Source organism: Ovis aries, chromosome 16 (assembly GCF_016772045.2).
Source record: "Ovis aries strain OAR_USU_Benz2616 breed Rambouillet chromosome 16, ARS-UI_Ramb_v3.0, whole genome shotgun sequence".
Taxonomy (NCBI): Eukaryota; Metazoa; Chordata; class Mammalia; order Artiodactyla; family Bovidae; genus Ovis; species Ovis aries.
In genome coordinates this window covers 10477151-10492867 of record NC_056069.1, presented here as the reverse complement: position 1 = coordinate 10492867, position 15717 = coordinate 10477151, and the positions used below count along the sequence as shown (strand labels likewise).

The 15717-nt window shown below is 37.0% G+C and overlaps 1 protein-coding gene across 10 annotated transcripts in view; it reads left to right on the top strand.

Moving 5' to 3' along the window:
- The window catches only part of RAD17 (RAD17 checkpoint clamp loader component), a 35646-nt gene that overhangs the window by 1450 nt on the left and 18479 nt on the right, over positions 1-15717 (top strand). For 7 of the 10 annotated variants that reach the window (XM_060400328.1, XM_060400326.1, XM_012096801.5 and 4 more), the window contains 8 exons: positions 155-258; positions 4596-4853; positions 5397-5480; positions 10472-10628; positions 12118-12254; positions 12766-12818; positions 12907-13032; positions 13121-13190. In XM_060400328.1, the coding sequence (XP_060256311.1) occupies positions 155-258; positions 4596-4853; positions 5397-5480; positions 10472-10628; positions 12118-12254; positions 12766-12818; positions 12907-13032; positions 13121-13190 (989 nt within the window). The remainder of the gene's footprint in view (positions 1-154; positions 259-4595; positions 4854-5396; positions 5481-10471; positions 10629-12117; positions 12255-12765; positions 12819-12906; positions 13033-13120; positions 13191-15717) is intronic. The other 3 variants (XM_060400327.1, XM_042233713.2, XM_060400330.1) reach the window with 1 other exon arrangement.

The following is a 15717-nucleotide window of genomic DNA, read 5'->3' as shown; positions in this document are numbered from 1 at the left end:
TACCATTTTGATTTCTTACTGCATGTATATTTACTGTATTCTCTTTCACTAGCTCTTGAGCCTTTATTATGTTGTTGATTTTAGCAATATATATTACTGTACTTCTGTTTTACAGTTTTCTGAATTTGAGATTTTTTTTTTTTTTTGCCCCTAGGTGAATTATACTTTAATGTACTACAGGTTGTATACTACGGATGGGAACTACTGAAGTTTATAATGTCAAAAACTTTTTTTAGACCAAAGGTATCTTCCACAAAGGTATGATACACTAAAACGGCCATGTGATAGTTGCCCAAAAGGAGTTATGAATTTTTGAATATGTTCCTAATGACTTGTTACTGCAATCAAAGTAACAGTGCCCTGTATTTATTGTAATTAGTGATTTAAAGACTTTAATAATAAATTGTGAAACAACTGTGCACTGAAAACACAAACTTAATTTTTTTTAAATTTATTTATTTTAATTGGAGGCTAATTACTTTACAATATTGTAGTGGTTTTTGCCATACATTGACATGAATCAGCCATGGGTGTACCTGTGTCCCCCATCCTGAGCTCCACTCCCACCTCCCTCCCCATCCCATCCCCCGGGGTTGTCCCAATACACCAGCTTTGAGTGCCCTGTTTCACACGTTAAACTTGGACTGGTGATCTATTTCACATATGGTAATATACATATTTCAGTGCTCTTCTCTCAGATCATCCCACCCTCACCTTCTCCCACAGAATCCAAAAGTCTGTTCTTTATATCTGTGTCTCTTTTGCTGTCTCACATATAGGGTCATCATTACCATCTTTCTAAAATCCATATATATGCATTAATATACTGTATTGGTGTTTTTCTTTCTGACTTACTTCACTCTGTGTAATAGGCTCCAGTTTCATCCACCTCATTAGAACGAATTCAAATGTATTCTTTTTAATAGCTGAGTAATATTCTACTGTGTATATGTACCAGAGCTTTCTTATCCATTCATCTGCCGATGGACATCTAGGTTGCTTCCATGTCCTAGCTATTATAAACAGTACTGTGATGAACATTGGGAATGCAAGAGCAATCGGAGGGAAAGAAATATGTTGTATGGTATTATAACTTGAAAAGCCCCACCTCTTAGAAATTATGTGGTTCAGTGTACCAGTTCTCAGTAAAGCTGTTGGGTGGGTGGGATGGGTGTCAGACGGTGTACTGGAAGTTATCCATTTTCCTAGTGGTGGATCTGATTGTCCTCTGACTGTAAGTAAATTATTTAACTTTGCTGTTTCTCTTTCTTCTTTTTTTTTTTTTGAGGAAGTTAAATTCACATTTATGTAAGAAATAAAACTTTAAAATGTATGAGTAACATGCACATTGAGGTTGCTAAATCAGAATTACTATTAAGAGTTTTACTACTACTCATATTTTCATGTACCCTATTTTTATAAAGGAAAAGGGCCAAAATTATAGTACCAGTGACAGCCTTTTAAAGAGGAGGAAATGAGAGGAGTAGCTATGACTGAAATTGTTTTCCCCAGAGGTATTCCTTCCTTTACCCTCTGCTGATCATGATCCTAACCTCTGCCTTTATAAGAGGAATGAAGTGTGATTTTGCATTCATAAAGTACCTGTAAGCTCTAACTTCCTTCTCCTGAGCCTGTTTGCAGTGCCAATCTCTGTTTGTTTTTTTTCTTTCCTTCCCAGCAAGAAGCATTGTGTAGTAAATGGTTCACAACTGTGAGTGAGCATTCTTCAAGGAAAATATATCTTGGTTCCCCCTTGTTAGCCAGGCAGGGAATTCCAAAAGTCAGGCACTGAACTAGATTTTTCTAGATTTATACTGTTGGAATGTTAAGGAAAAGTTCACGTTTAAAATTAAAATTATTAAATATTTTTTAATAATTAAAAAGACTTCCCTGGTGGCTCAGACGGTAAAGCGTCTGCCTACAACGTGGGAGAATTTTTAATACTCCTAAATATTTTTAGGTTAAAACATTTTGTTTTTACATTTTTCTCTCTGTATCCTTCAGTTCAGTTCAGTCGCTCAGTCGTGTCCGACTCTGCGACCCCAAGAATCGAGGAACGCCAGGCCTCCCTGTCCATCTCCAACTCCCAGAGTTCACTCAGACTCACGTCCATCGAGTCAGTGATGCCATCCAGGCATCTCATCCTCTGTCATCCCCTTCTCCTCCTGCCCCCAATCCCTCCCAGCATCAGAGTCTTTTCCAGTGAGTCAACTCTTCTCATGAGGTGGCCAAAGTACTGGAGTTTCAGCTTTAGCATCATTCCCTCTAAAGAAATCCCAGGGTTGATCTCCTTTAGAATGGACTGGTTGGATCTCCTTGCAGTCCAAGGGACTCTCAAGAGTCTTCTCCAACACCACAGTTCAAAAGCATCAATTCTTCGGCGCTCAGCTTTCTTCACAGTCCAACTCTCACATCCATACATGACCACTGGAAAAACCATAGCCTTGACTAGACAGACCTTTGTTGGCAAAGTAATGTCTCTGCTTTTCCATATGCTATCCAGGTTGGTCATAACTTTCCTTCCAAGGAGTAAGTGTCTTTTAATTTCATGGCTGCAGTCACCATCTGCAGTGATTTTGGAGCCCCCCAAAATAAAGTCTGATTCTGTTTCCACTGTTTCCCCATCTGTTTCCCATGAAGTGATGGGACCGGATGCCATGATCTTCGTTTTCTGAATGATGAGCTTTAAGCCAACTTTTTCATTCTCCCTTTTCACTTTCATCAAGAGGCTTTTTAGTTCCTCTTCACTTTCTGCCATAGGGGTGGTGTCATCTGCATATCTGAGGTTATTGATATTTCTCCCGGCAATCTTGATTCCAGCTTGTGCTTCTTCCAGCCCAGCATTTCTCAGGATGTACTCTGCATATAAGTTAAATAAGCAGGGTGACAATATACAGCCTTGACGTACTCCTTTTCCTATTTGGAACCAGTCAGTTGTTCCGTGTCCAGTTCTAACTGTTGCTTCCTGACCTGCATATAGGTTTCTCAAGAGGCAGGTCAGGTTGGTCTGATATTCCCATCTCTTAAAGAATTTTCCACAGTTTATTGTGATCCACACAATCAAAGGCTTTGGCATAGTCAATAAAACAGAAATAGATGTTTTTCTGGAACTCTCTTACTTTTTCCATGATCCAGTGGATGTTGGCAATTTGATCTCTGGTTCCTCTGCATTTTCTAAAACCAGCTTGAACACCTGGAAGTTCATGGTTCACATATTGCTGAAGCCTGGCTTAGAGAATTTTGAGCATTACTTTACTAGTGTGTGAGATGAGTGCAATTGTGCAGTAGTTTGAGCATTCTTTGGCATTGCCTTTCTTTGGGATTAGAATGAAAACTGACCTTTTCCAGTCCTGTGGCCACTGCTGAGTTTTCCAAATTTGCTGGCATATTGAGTGCAGCACTTTCACAGCATCATCTTTCAGGACTTGAAATAGCTCAACTGTAATTCCATCACCTCCACTAGCTTTGTTCATAGTGATGCTTTCTAAGGCCCACTTGACTTCACATTCCAGGATATCTGGCTCTAGGTGAGTGATGACACCATCGTGATTATCTGGGTTGTGAAGATCTTTTTTGTACAGTTCTGTGTATTCTTGCCACCTCTTGTATCATTATGAAGGATTTTAAAGAAAAGGAAATGGTGGAGGGAAATAGAGAGGTCAGGAGTTTCTATAGACCAGAGGACCGTGAAGTAGAACTCACTGACTTCCCTGCTCTGTTAAACTAGTATTCTTTTTCCTGAACAAATCTGACAGATCATCCTCTCTGGAAAGCCTGATTTCCTTTCAGAAACGTATTAGTTGCTTCATGAGCTGAAGAAAAATATAATCAAGTCACAAATACAGATTATCCATAGCATCGGTATTCTTAGACCTTATCCTCACAAATCTTAAGGTTGATAGGGATTATTTCAATGCATGAAATGGTTCTTAGTTTGTGAATGTATTAATCTGGTCAAGGCAGAAGTGTTACTTTCCTTACTGCTCTACATGGTTGCCCTTTTCTTTATTCTGTTTTATTTCTTTTTTGATAGGTGATTTTAATATTTGTGTTTCAAGGCTACACATGAGGTTTAAAAGAATCAGCCTCATCTTTACCCTGAAAGTGAAAGTCACTCAGTTGTATCCAGCTCTTTGCAACCCCATGGACTGTAGCCACCAGGCTTCTCTGTCCGTGGGATTCACTAGGCAAAAATACTGAAGTAGATTGCCATTTCCTTCTCTAGGGTTCTTCCAGCGCAGGGATTGAACCTGGGTCTCCTGCATTGCAGGCAGATTCTTTACTGTCTGAGCTACCAGGGAAGCCACCGATCTTTACCCTGGAAAGATTATTATTTATAAAAATAATTGTTTGTACTCTGTATTCATTTATATGGCATTTATCCCTGTCATGGTCAAGTAGATAAGCATGCCTTTATACTTACTGTGAAGTAGAAAAGTAACATACATAGAGTTAGTTTTATTTAAGGAACTAATTTGTGAGATTTATTGTCAATGTTGCTAGTACAAGAATGTTTTTAATAGAGTAGTTTAGTTACATTGGGAATAGATGCAAAAAATATAACAGTGTTTATTTATATGGTTTCTTTTTTTCAGGTAACAAACTGGGTACACCCATCATTTGATGGTTTTTCAGAGACTACAAGCATTTCTACTATTACTGCCACATCATTAAGTGTGAATAACGCAAGTCTTAGAAGAAAAAAGGTGCCTTCCACATTAGAAAGTAGCAGAAATCCAGCTAGCAAAGGAGGAAACCTATCTTCCTCTAAACAGATCTGTGGTCTAGACAATTCAAAAGAATATCTGTCAGAAAATGAACCATGGGTGGATAAATACAAACCTGAAACTCAGGTAATAATTAGCATACAAAGAAGTCTTCATAATTTAGTTTCAGGAAGGAGAGGGATGTGCATTTTTGTTATTCATAAAAACCTTTTTGCCTAAATTAATTAGAAAAAATAATAACTTCTAAGTTTTTCTGTATTTCTAGTCTCGAATTTTCCCAACAGTTACTCTGAAGATAATACCATTGGTTATTTGTCTTTGACTTAATTTAACCCTTTGCTTTAGTTTAATTTAATCAACCCCTAACATTGACTTAATCTATTTAATTTTTTGCAAAATGTAAAGTCCCTTCCTATTTATTACCTTACTAAAATGTATTTCAGGATTTTATTTTATGATTTCAGATGTGCTTCAGATATTCATATGTTGTGGTCAGTTTAACAATAGAATTTTTCCATATGAATATAAAGAGTTAAGTATAATCAAAAAGACTTTTTTATTATGTTACTCATTTGCTAATTTTTTCATTAAAAATGTGTAGAATAATCTGTGCAATGTATCAAAAATTTTTGAGTTAAAGTGTTTTTATTTTAAACTTGAAAATTTTAGCATGAACTTGCTGTGCATAAAAAGAAAATTGAAGAAGTTGAAACCTGGTTAAAAGCTGAAGTCTTAGAAAGGCAGCCAAAACAGGTAACCAAATAAAAAATGGTTTTGTTTTTTTTTAAGCAGTTTTTATTTATTTATTTTTGTTTCTTTGTTTATTAGTGTTTTGGGAGGCCGTGCCGAGTCTTTGTGGCTGTGTGGGCGTTTCTCTAGTTGCAGCGACCGGGGCTGCTCTCTAGTTGCGGTGAGAGGGCTTCTCATTGCAGTGCCTGCTCTTGTTGCAGGACACAGGCTATGTGTAGGGCGTGTGGGCTTCAGACTGCATAGTTGTGGCTCCTGGGTTGTAGATAGAGCACAAGCTCGGTTGTAGTGGTGCCTGGGCTTGGTTTCTCTGAAGCATATGGGATCTTCCCAACTCAGGGATCGAATCTGTGCCTCCTGCATTGGCAGGTGGATTCTTTACCAGTGAGCCACCAGGGAAACCCCAAGAAATGTTTAGCAATACTTGACCTCAGATGTTTCTCTGCCTTATAGTTGGCTGTAGGAAGTTAAAAACTTTCATGTTGACTTTGTACTCATGAGTCCATCTCACCTGTGGTAGAAAGCTATCTGACCTTACTACTTCTGCCTCATTAAAAGACTCAAGAGACTTTGAGTTTTCTCTTTTACTTTTATCTCTTTTTCCTTCTTATGTATAAAGCATAGTAAACCATTTGGGTGCTAATATATTTAGCATATCAGATCATCTCACACTGAAGCAAGTAGGCAAGTTACATTCTAGTTTTTACTAAATGTAACCTAAATTAATCATCATTTATTTTACCCGGTAAAATGTTTTTTCTTTCACTTCCTAATTCCATAATTGCCCTTGACTCCCAAGCTAGAATATTCTTTCTCTCTTTCTTTTTAAACTTTTAAAATTTTGAGATTCTGCAAACATAAAGAAAAATAGAATAGTAAATGAATATTCACAAACCTGTAATATAGCCATCATTTTCCCCCATGAGTATTTTCACATAAAATGTAAACATTTGACATTTAATTCCCTGATAGGATCTAGTGATCCATTCATATTCACATTTTTCCAGTTGTCCTCAAAATGTCTTTTATATCTGGTTTGTTACAACCAGTGCATGATCAAGGACCACCCATTACATTTGATTATTATATCTCTTAGGGCTTTAAAATCTAGAACAGTTCCTTCACCTTCTGTTTCTCTCCCTGACACTGACTTATTGAGGAGACCAGGGTCTTGTTATCCTTGAACTTAAATTTGATCGGTAGATTAAGGAGGTGATAGTCAAAACTCTTCATTGTAACTTCCTTTTGCATTTGGCACATAATCTGTTGGAAGATGCTTTGGCAGCATATAGGATTTTCTGACAGTCTTTCACCTGAGAGATTTAGTGTCCATTTTCAGTCCTTGTCTGATTAGTAATTTTGTTAAGATTGTGAAATAGTGAATTTTCTACTTCTATTATTGTTATTTCTATAATTGTTAGCTGGCATTTTTCTATAAAAATAGATTTCCTCATCACTAACTGGGTTTGCTTAGTTATTAATACCTTTAAATACATTTCCAGCTGGAAAGACAGGATAAATTACTTTGAGATGAAGAGTTGGTGTTTTAATTACCTCCAGTGGTAAACAGGTCCTTTTTTGAATCAAGATTCTTTCTGTCTGGTTTGCCAATCTAACCTTTGGTGTAGAGTTAAGAAAATGTACTCAAAATGAATCTTCATTTTCAGCATTGGTATTCCTCTGCTGGCTCATAGAAATCTCTTGTTTCTCCGAGTACCAATTCTTGGGCACTTTCTCAGAAAGCTTTCTCATTGTGTGGTATGGTCATCTCAACTAAATAGTCTTTATTTTTCAGTGACCACTGTGTTTTATCACTTATCAGTCCTTTTTTTTTTTTTTAAGTATAAACATTATTGTGTCTTAAACCTGCACAAGTGTTATTGTTATTGTTTTACCAGTAGGATGACTTAGGTATGTGTGCATGTATATAGGTATTAGCGAAAGTATTTCCTCTACAGTTTGAAAAGCTTCTTCCCTCTAAGAAGTTGTACTTTAACCAGCCATATACTCTTTATTATACAAAACTTTCAATGTCAGTAATTATAAGACATTTTTATTTTTAAAATCCTGGATAATTTCTAGATTTCTCTATGGAAAAGCTAAAAAATTGTTTATTCGCTGAGTTTAATTTTGGAGGCCGACTTCCTTCCTTCAAAATATAGTAAATCTATTACAGTGTAGGCATTGGGGGGATTAAAAACGTATTTAGCATTCTGATGGGAGACTAGCTCCCAATTCTGTTGCTAGAAGCAAAACCTGATGTGTGGCTGTATCATGTGTCAAAACATATGCAACTTTGTTCCATAAGAAAAATGCAGGGCTGCCTGTGTTTGAGCTTTCTCTTCTTTTGAAAAGAAGTAGTTTCCTTAGAAGTAATCAGTTCTCATTAATTGCATTAGTTATGTTACGTTAAAGTCGCTGCAAGCAAAGAATTAGCGAGTCCTGAACCATTGTTCCTATGGGAAATGCAAGATTGGTTCCTTCAAAACCTAATGTTGAAAGAAAACGAAAAACCTAATATTGCTCTGGTCACATTTTCATCACTTCTCCATCGATACATAACCTTGTTTTATATGTTTCTGTGTAAAGATACCTTGTTTGTTTATTTCAGTTCAGTTCAGTCGCTCAGTCATGTCCGACTCTTTGCGACCCCATGGACTGCAGCACGCCAGGCCTCCCTGTCCATCACCAGCTCCCGGAGTTTACTCAAACTCATGTCCATTGAGTTGGTGATGCCTTCCAACCATCTCATCCTCTGTCGTCCCCTTCTCCTTCTGCCCTCAATCTTTCCCAGCATCAGGGTCTTTTCCAGTGAGTCAGCTTTTCGCATCAGGTGACCAAAGTATTGGAGTTTCAGCTTCAGCATGAGTCCTTTCAGTGAACACCCAGGACTGATCTCTTTTAGGATGGACTGGTTAGATCTCCTTGCAGTCCAAGGGACTCTCAGGAGTCTTCTCTAACACCACAGTTCAAAAGCATCAATTCTTGGCGCTCAGCTTTCTTTATAGTCCAACTCTCACATCCATACATGACCACTGGAAAATTTTATTTATTTACTTATTTTTTGGCATGCGGGATCTTAGTTTCCTGCCCAGGGATCCAATTAGCATCCATCCCCCTGCAGTGGATACACAGAGTCTTATCCACTCGACCGCCAGGGAAGTCCTCAAGATACCTTATTTAATATGTATTATTACATCATTTACATTAAACTCATGGCCTGTAGAACTATAACTCATAAGGTCTTTCATTTTTAAAAGTTGAACAGGGGAATCCCCTGGTGGTCCACTAAGTTAAGACTTAGTGTTTTCACTGCCAGTGTCCAGGTTCAGTCACTAGTGGGGAAACTAAAATTCAATAAGCTGCATGGCATGGCAAAAAAAAAAAAAAAAAAGAATTAAAATGTATAGTGTAACTGGCTCTTCTCTGGGTACAAGTACACATGCCCTTATTTATCATAGTTAATAAAGATAAACAAGCAAGCAAGGATTACAGCCCACTGTTACATGTAAGATATCTTCCCCTGATAATTTCTCAGTTTTAAATTTTTAAACTTTTTTTTTTTCAATCTGTGAGGGAATGTTACTGGGACCTGTAACCTTTAGTCTGTCTTCAGAGTCCTGTCTCTGGTAAATACATTTCTTAATATACATTTCTTAAAAAATCTGATATCCAAACTGAGGTCATTCCATAAGAATATTATACTTGTATAATATTGAACTATATAATCCAAAGAGAGGTTGATATTAAGATTGAATATTCTGAGTTCAGGTAACCTCTTAAAAATACTTGTGTCAGACATGACCTCTTTAATCTAGCTGAAGGTGTTTTAATTTGGCTGCTGAATAGTCCTTGGGAGGAGCATAGTGCAAGAATTGAGGATACAGTCACTATTTAGGACAGTATGGAGATTTCTTAAAAAATTAGGAATAAAACTACCATTGTTCAGTTGCTCAGTTGTGTCCAACTCTCCCGTATGACCATATGATTTTATGATCATGTAAACTACCATATGACCCAACAATCCCACTACTAGGCATATACCCTGCTGCTGCTGCTAAGTCACTTCAGTCGTGTCCGACTCTGTGTGACCCCATAGACGGCAGCCCACCCTGAGAAAACCATAATTGGAAAAGACACATGTACCCCATTGTTAATCACAGCACTATTTGCAATAGCTGTGACATGGAAGCAGCCCAGGTGGCCATTGACAGATGAATGCATAAAGAAGCTGCAGTTCCTATGCATAGTGGACTGTTACTCAGCCGTAAGAACGGATGCATTTGAGTCATTCCTGTTCTAATGAAGTGAATGAACTAGAGCCTATTACACACAGGGAAGTAAGTCAGAGAAAAATGCTATATGTTAGTGCATATTTATAGGATCTAGAAAGATGGTACTGATGAACGTATCTGAGGGACAGCGGTGGAGATGCAAACAGAGAACAGGCTTGTGAGCACAGCGGGGGAAGAAGAGTGTGGGACTAACTGAGAGAATAGCATTGACATATAAACAGTACCATATGTAAAATTAGATAGCCAGTGGAAATTTGCTGTACGGCACAAGGAGTTCAAATCCAGTGCTCTGAGACAACCTAGAAGGATAGAAGGCTCTGGGAGGTGCAATAGGGAGGGCGCATATGTATACCTATGGCATATGTATACCTATAGCTAATTGATGTTAACATATGGCAGAAGCCAACAGAATATTGTCAAGCAATTGTCCTCTAATTAAAAAAATTTTTATAAAGATATTAAGAAAACATGAAGTCCCCCTACCCCCAAGAAAAGAATGAGAAATTATCAGCAGCTGTGCTTAGAAGTTCAGGAAATAAGATTCTTTTATCTATAGCTGGTTTATTCCAGCTAACATTGTGCAGTTAAGTCTGCTTTTATGACTAAATATTTCTAGAGATAATATTTAAGAAGAGTATTAAAACAATATTCTAACATTCCAATGATTTTGATTTTTTTATTGATGTTTATATTTGGTTTTAGGGTGGATCTATTTTATTAATAACAGGACCTCCTGGATGTGGAAAAACAACAACTATAAAAATACTAGCAAAGGAGCATGGTATTCAAGTACAAGAGTGGATTAATCCAGTTTTACCAGAATTCCAAAAAGATGATTTCAAGGAGATATTGAATCCTGGTAAGGTTTGTTGTGAAGGTAGTGGAAATAGTGGGAAAGTCTATGTTTACAGAAGATTTGAAACAAGCCCCTCAGACCCTACTGGGTATGTTTTTGAGAGGAAGGTATGTATTGCTGCTCCTGTACTGGATCGGCATCTGCCCATTATGGGTGCATTTAGGTTCAGAGAGAAATAACTTTAGGAGAAGGAAAGGGTCCCTCCAATAAAAGAGGTCGTGCTCAGTTGCCCAGTCATGTCTGACTCAGTAAAACCCCATGGACTGTAGCCCGCCAGGCTCCTCTGTCCATGGGGATTCTCCAGATAAGAATACTGGAGTGGGTTGCCATGCTCTCCTCCAGGGGATCTTCCTGACCCAGGGATCGAACCCAGGTCTCCTGCACTGCAGGCAGATTCTTCACCATCTAAGCCACCAGGGAAAGCTGTGTGTAATGTAATATAATGTAATATAACTTCACATATATGCTCATAAACTCCAGCATGATCATTTTTAACTTGCATAGCTTTCTTATTGCTGCTTTAGAGTAACTAGGCTAGGCATATACAAATCACCTAGGCCATTTTGAAGTGCAAGGGTTTCTGTAGAAGGACAATTAGTATTTTAATGTGGGGTATTCTTTAAAATTCTATTTTTAGGTTCTTCTATAACATCTGTGTATATGCACACCCTTTTGCTGCTACTCCTGGAATTTTTACTACTTTCTAGTAGTAATGTGACTTTTGACAATCTGGAAAGTCTTTATTTACGATCTTCTGTATAAAATATTACTTCTTGTAGTCCTAATAAGTTTACTAATCAGTCATTCTTTTTTTGTCATTAAAACTTATTAAGGTAAAACTTACTATTATTGAAAATAGCTTATTTATGATCACACACTTACTGGAAGAGTCTTCATTGTGTAGACTAAGTCATAAATATTTGTGCCACTTTAATGATTTTTATACTAACAGCTGTGTTCTGAAATCAAGTTAACTCCATATTACATTTCTTGGTACAGAAGCATTATACTGTTTTCATAGTGAGTTTGTCTTTTGAAATGAATATTCTGTTTTAAATTTGAACAGTTTTAAATTAAAAAACAGTCTACAGTATTGTGTGCTACATTATCTTTATGTGTATGTAAATATATTTAGTAATATTCATGTATGTTATGTAGTGCTGCTGCTAAGTCGCTTCAGTCGTGTCCGACTCTGTGCAACCCCATAGACGGCAGCCCACCAGGCTCCCCCGTCCCTGGGATTCTCCAGGCAAGAACACTGGAGTGGGTTGCCATTTCCTTCTCCAGTGCATGAAAGTGAAAATCACTTGTCGCGTCTGACTCCTAGCCACCCCATGGACTGCAGCCTACCAGGCTCCTCCGTCCATGGGATTTTCCAGGCAAGAGTAGTGGAGTGGGTTGCCATTGGCCTTCTCCGATGTTATGTACATATATGTAATATTGATATATACATAGTTTGTGGAAAATAAGTGTTAAGTATGTTTCTTTTCAGAATCAAGCTTCCATATATTTCCCTACCAGTCTCAGATAGCAGTTTTTAAAGAGTTTCTACTAAGAGCAACAAAATATAACCAACTACAAATGCTTGGAGATGATCTGAGAACTGATAAGAAGATAATTCTAGTTGAAGTAAGGATAACTTTTGAAATTCTGCTGTAACTATTGAATAGACAATCGCAAGATATAGCTTATGTGATTGTGACATTAGCTCTGTCCATGGTACTAGTAGTGGTAAAATATAAAGTCTTTGTGTAATAGAATAAACCTAAAGTTTCTTGCATTAAACCTGGATAGAGTAACTATAGGTTGCATGTGTGTATATATTATAGGTTAGTGAACTTTAAAAATTTAATGGCCTAAATGTAGAAAGGCAAAAAAAATATTTGGAAAATGATGTCTTAGAATATTATAACTTGTAGTAACCTGAAGAAATTTGATCTGAAAGTTCCATAGACGCTTATTACTATTTAGGGAATCAGCTAGTTGATGTTTTCAGCTAGTTGATGTTTAATTTCTGCAGAACTTCTGATTATAGTACATTGAATACATAACATTTTTCCCCATTTTGGTAAATATAAGTCTGAAAATAAATTTACATGGGAATAAAACTGAGCTAGTGTTTATCCTTTGTTTTTGGTAGGACTTACCTAACCAGTTTTATCGGGATTCTCATACTTTACATGAAGTTCTGAGGTGAGTTTCAGTGAAGTCTTCTAAAACTCCAAATTAAGTGACAGGAGGCTTAAACTTCAGCCTTGCTTGCTATCTTTTGTGCTTTTAGGAAGTATGTGCAGATTGGTCGGTGTCCTCTAATATTTATAATCTCTGACAGTCTCAGTGGCGATAATAGTCAAAGGTTACTGTTTCCCAAAGAAGTTCAAGAAGAGTGTGCTATTTCAAATATTAGGTAAGAATGAAATTTCTGCTTAAAATTTCACGTAAATACTGTATTTTTAATCACATAACCACTGTCTGTCTTTATAAAACTTTGACAGTTTCAACCCTGTGGCACCAACAATTATGATGAAGTTTCTTAATCGGATAGTGGCAGTAGAAGCTAATAAGGTAAGTTTCTAAACTGATTTTCTTGGACTTTACATTGTCATTGTAGAAAGCCAAACTTAAGTGGTGTTATATAAACTTGAGGAATTAGAGACATGAATTATCTCAGTTTTTAAAATTAAAAAAAATTTATTTACACTCTTAAAGCATGTCATTTTAGAAAATGTAGGAAAGACTGATTTTAAAAACCCTTAACCTGGACTTTCCAGGCAGTGCAGTGGTTAAGACTCTGTGCTTCCACTGCCGGAAGTACAGGTTTGATCCCTGGTTGGGGAACCAAGATCCTACATACCATGCAGCGTGGCCAAAAAATAAAAAATGTAAACATCCTGAACCTTTAATTTTCCTTTGCTTGGCTTAGTGTTCTAATTTGTGTCTATTGTTAAGAAGCTATTTCCTGCCATCTTGGTACATTAATCAGTTCTAATCCAAACTCTACTTTTGTCCTGTATCACTTTTAAAGATTTAACAATTTTTTTTAACTACGGAAAAAATACATCATAAGAGTTACCATCTTAGACTTTTTTTCCAGCTTTATTGAGATATAACTGACATATAACGTCATGTAAGTTTAAAGTATATGACACATTGACTTGATAAAACTTATATAATGTAAAATGATCGCCACCATAGCATTTTCTAATACCTCCATCATGTCACGTGAATTACCTTTTCTTTTTTGTGATGAGAACATTTTAAGATTTTTTTCTCTTAGCAACTTTCAAATATATAATATACACAGTACTATTAACTGTATTTTATATTTGAAATATCTTAACCATTTTTAGCCATCCAGTTCAGTAGTGTTGAGTATACTATCATTGTTCTGAAATAGCTGTTACGTTTAATGCATCATTTTTTTTAGTCTTTCAAATCAAGATGGTGTTAAAGTTAAGTTGATAAAACTTCTCTCAGCAGCATGGTTCTAGGTGGACCAACTGCTATCAGTCAACTGAATTTTACATGAAACATAATTTGTTTTGCAATGCTGGATCACAGGAACTGAGGGAAATCTCCAGGGGAGAGCTTATGTTGAGGATTAAACAAAATAGCGCATGTATGTGGAGCACTTAGCTGAATAAATACAACTATTAATAGTGAAACATTAGAAGCACAATGAATCCAGTAATAGAGGGAGCAACTGCTGTGGTGAACTATTATGTCCTTAATTCATATTTTGAAAATACTTAGTGGTATGTGTGTGTGCTAAGTCGCCTCAGTTGTGTCTGACTCCTTGTGACCCTATGGACAGTAGCACACAGGCTCCTCTGTCCATGGGATTCTCCAGGCTAGAATGCTGAAGTGTTGCTGTGTCCTCCTCTAAGGGATCTTCCTGATCCAGTGATTGAACCCATGACCCGTGGAGTTGTTACCTGCTGAGCTACCAGGGAAGCCCATAGTAAATGTGCTTTACCTTAAATAGCTGACTTGTAAGAATGTTATCTTATGTCTCCTGCATTGGCAGACAGGTTCTTTACCACTAGCGCCACCTGGGAAGTCCCATTTGGTGATAAAGGGAAGTACAGTTTAATGTCAAGTTAAAAATAACAGGATGCAAAGTTACGTGATAATGCTAATAGAAATGATGTTTCAGCCTTTGATATATGTCAGGCCCTATGCAAGGTATTTTTACATACCTGAGCTTATTAAACCCTTACTACAACTATACAAAATTATCTCCATTTTATGGTAAAGAAACTGAACTTTGGAAGGAAATAACTTGAATAATATTCCATGACTATTAAGTGTCAGATGAGTTGGAAGTTTTGTTCTGACTCCAAATTACTGTGCTAAAACGAAACATAGATTTGTTAATGACAGCCCAATGCACACATATACATAAACCTAGATATACTAAAAGAAATAACATAAAAATGCTAAGTGTGATTCTGGGTGGTTGAATTACTTACGATTTTTTTCTACATTCTCTACTGTAAGCATGATAACTGTAAACTATAGTTTTAAATATTTATTAAAAAGTTGAAGAAATAATAAAAAGTCAGCCTCATGTTACTTTATCATGTGACTCACAGTTTTTTTTAAGACTAAGTCATTAAACTGCAAATGGCATTTACTCTAGCAAGTTGTTTTATACTAGTGAAAAGATTACCATAACCTCTTTGTTACGTATTTAATGTGCTGTGTTTAGTCACTGAGCCATGTCGGACTCTCTGCCACCCCATGGACTGCAGCCCACCAGGCTCCTCTGTCCATGGGCTTCTCCAGGCAAGAATACTAGAATGGGTTGCCATGCCCCGCTCCACAGGATCTTCCCAACCCAGGGATCGAACCCAGGTCTCCTGCGTTGCAGGCAGATTCTTTACCATCTGAGCCACCAGGGAAGCCCAAAAATACTGGAATGGGTAGCCTATCTCTTCTCCAGGGAATCTTCTCGAACCAGCATCAAACCAGAGTCTCCTACATTGCACGTGGAGTTATTACCTACTGAGCTACCCGGGAAGCCCATAGTAAATGTGCTTTACCTTAAATAGTTGAGGTAACATCTAAGAATATTAGAACTAGTATACTT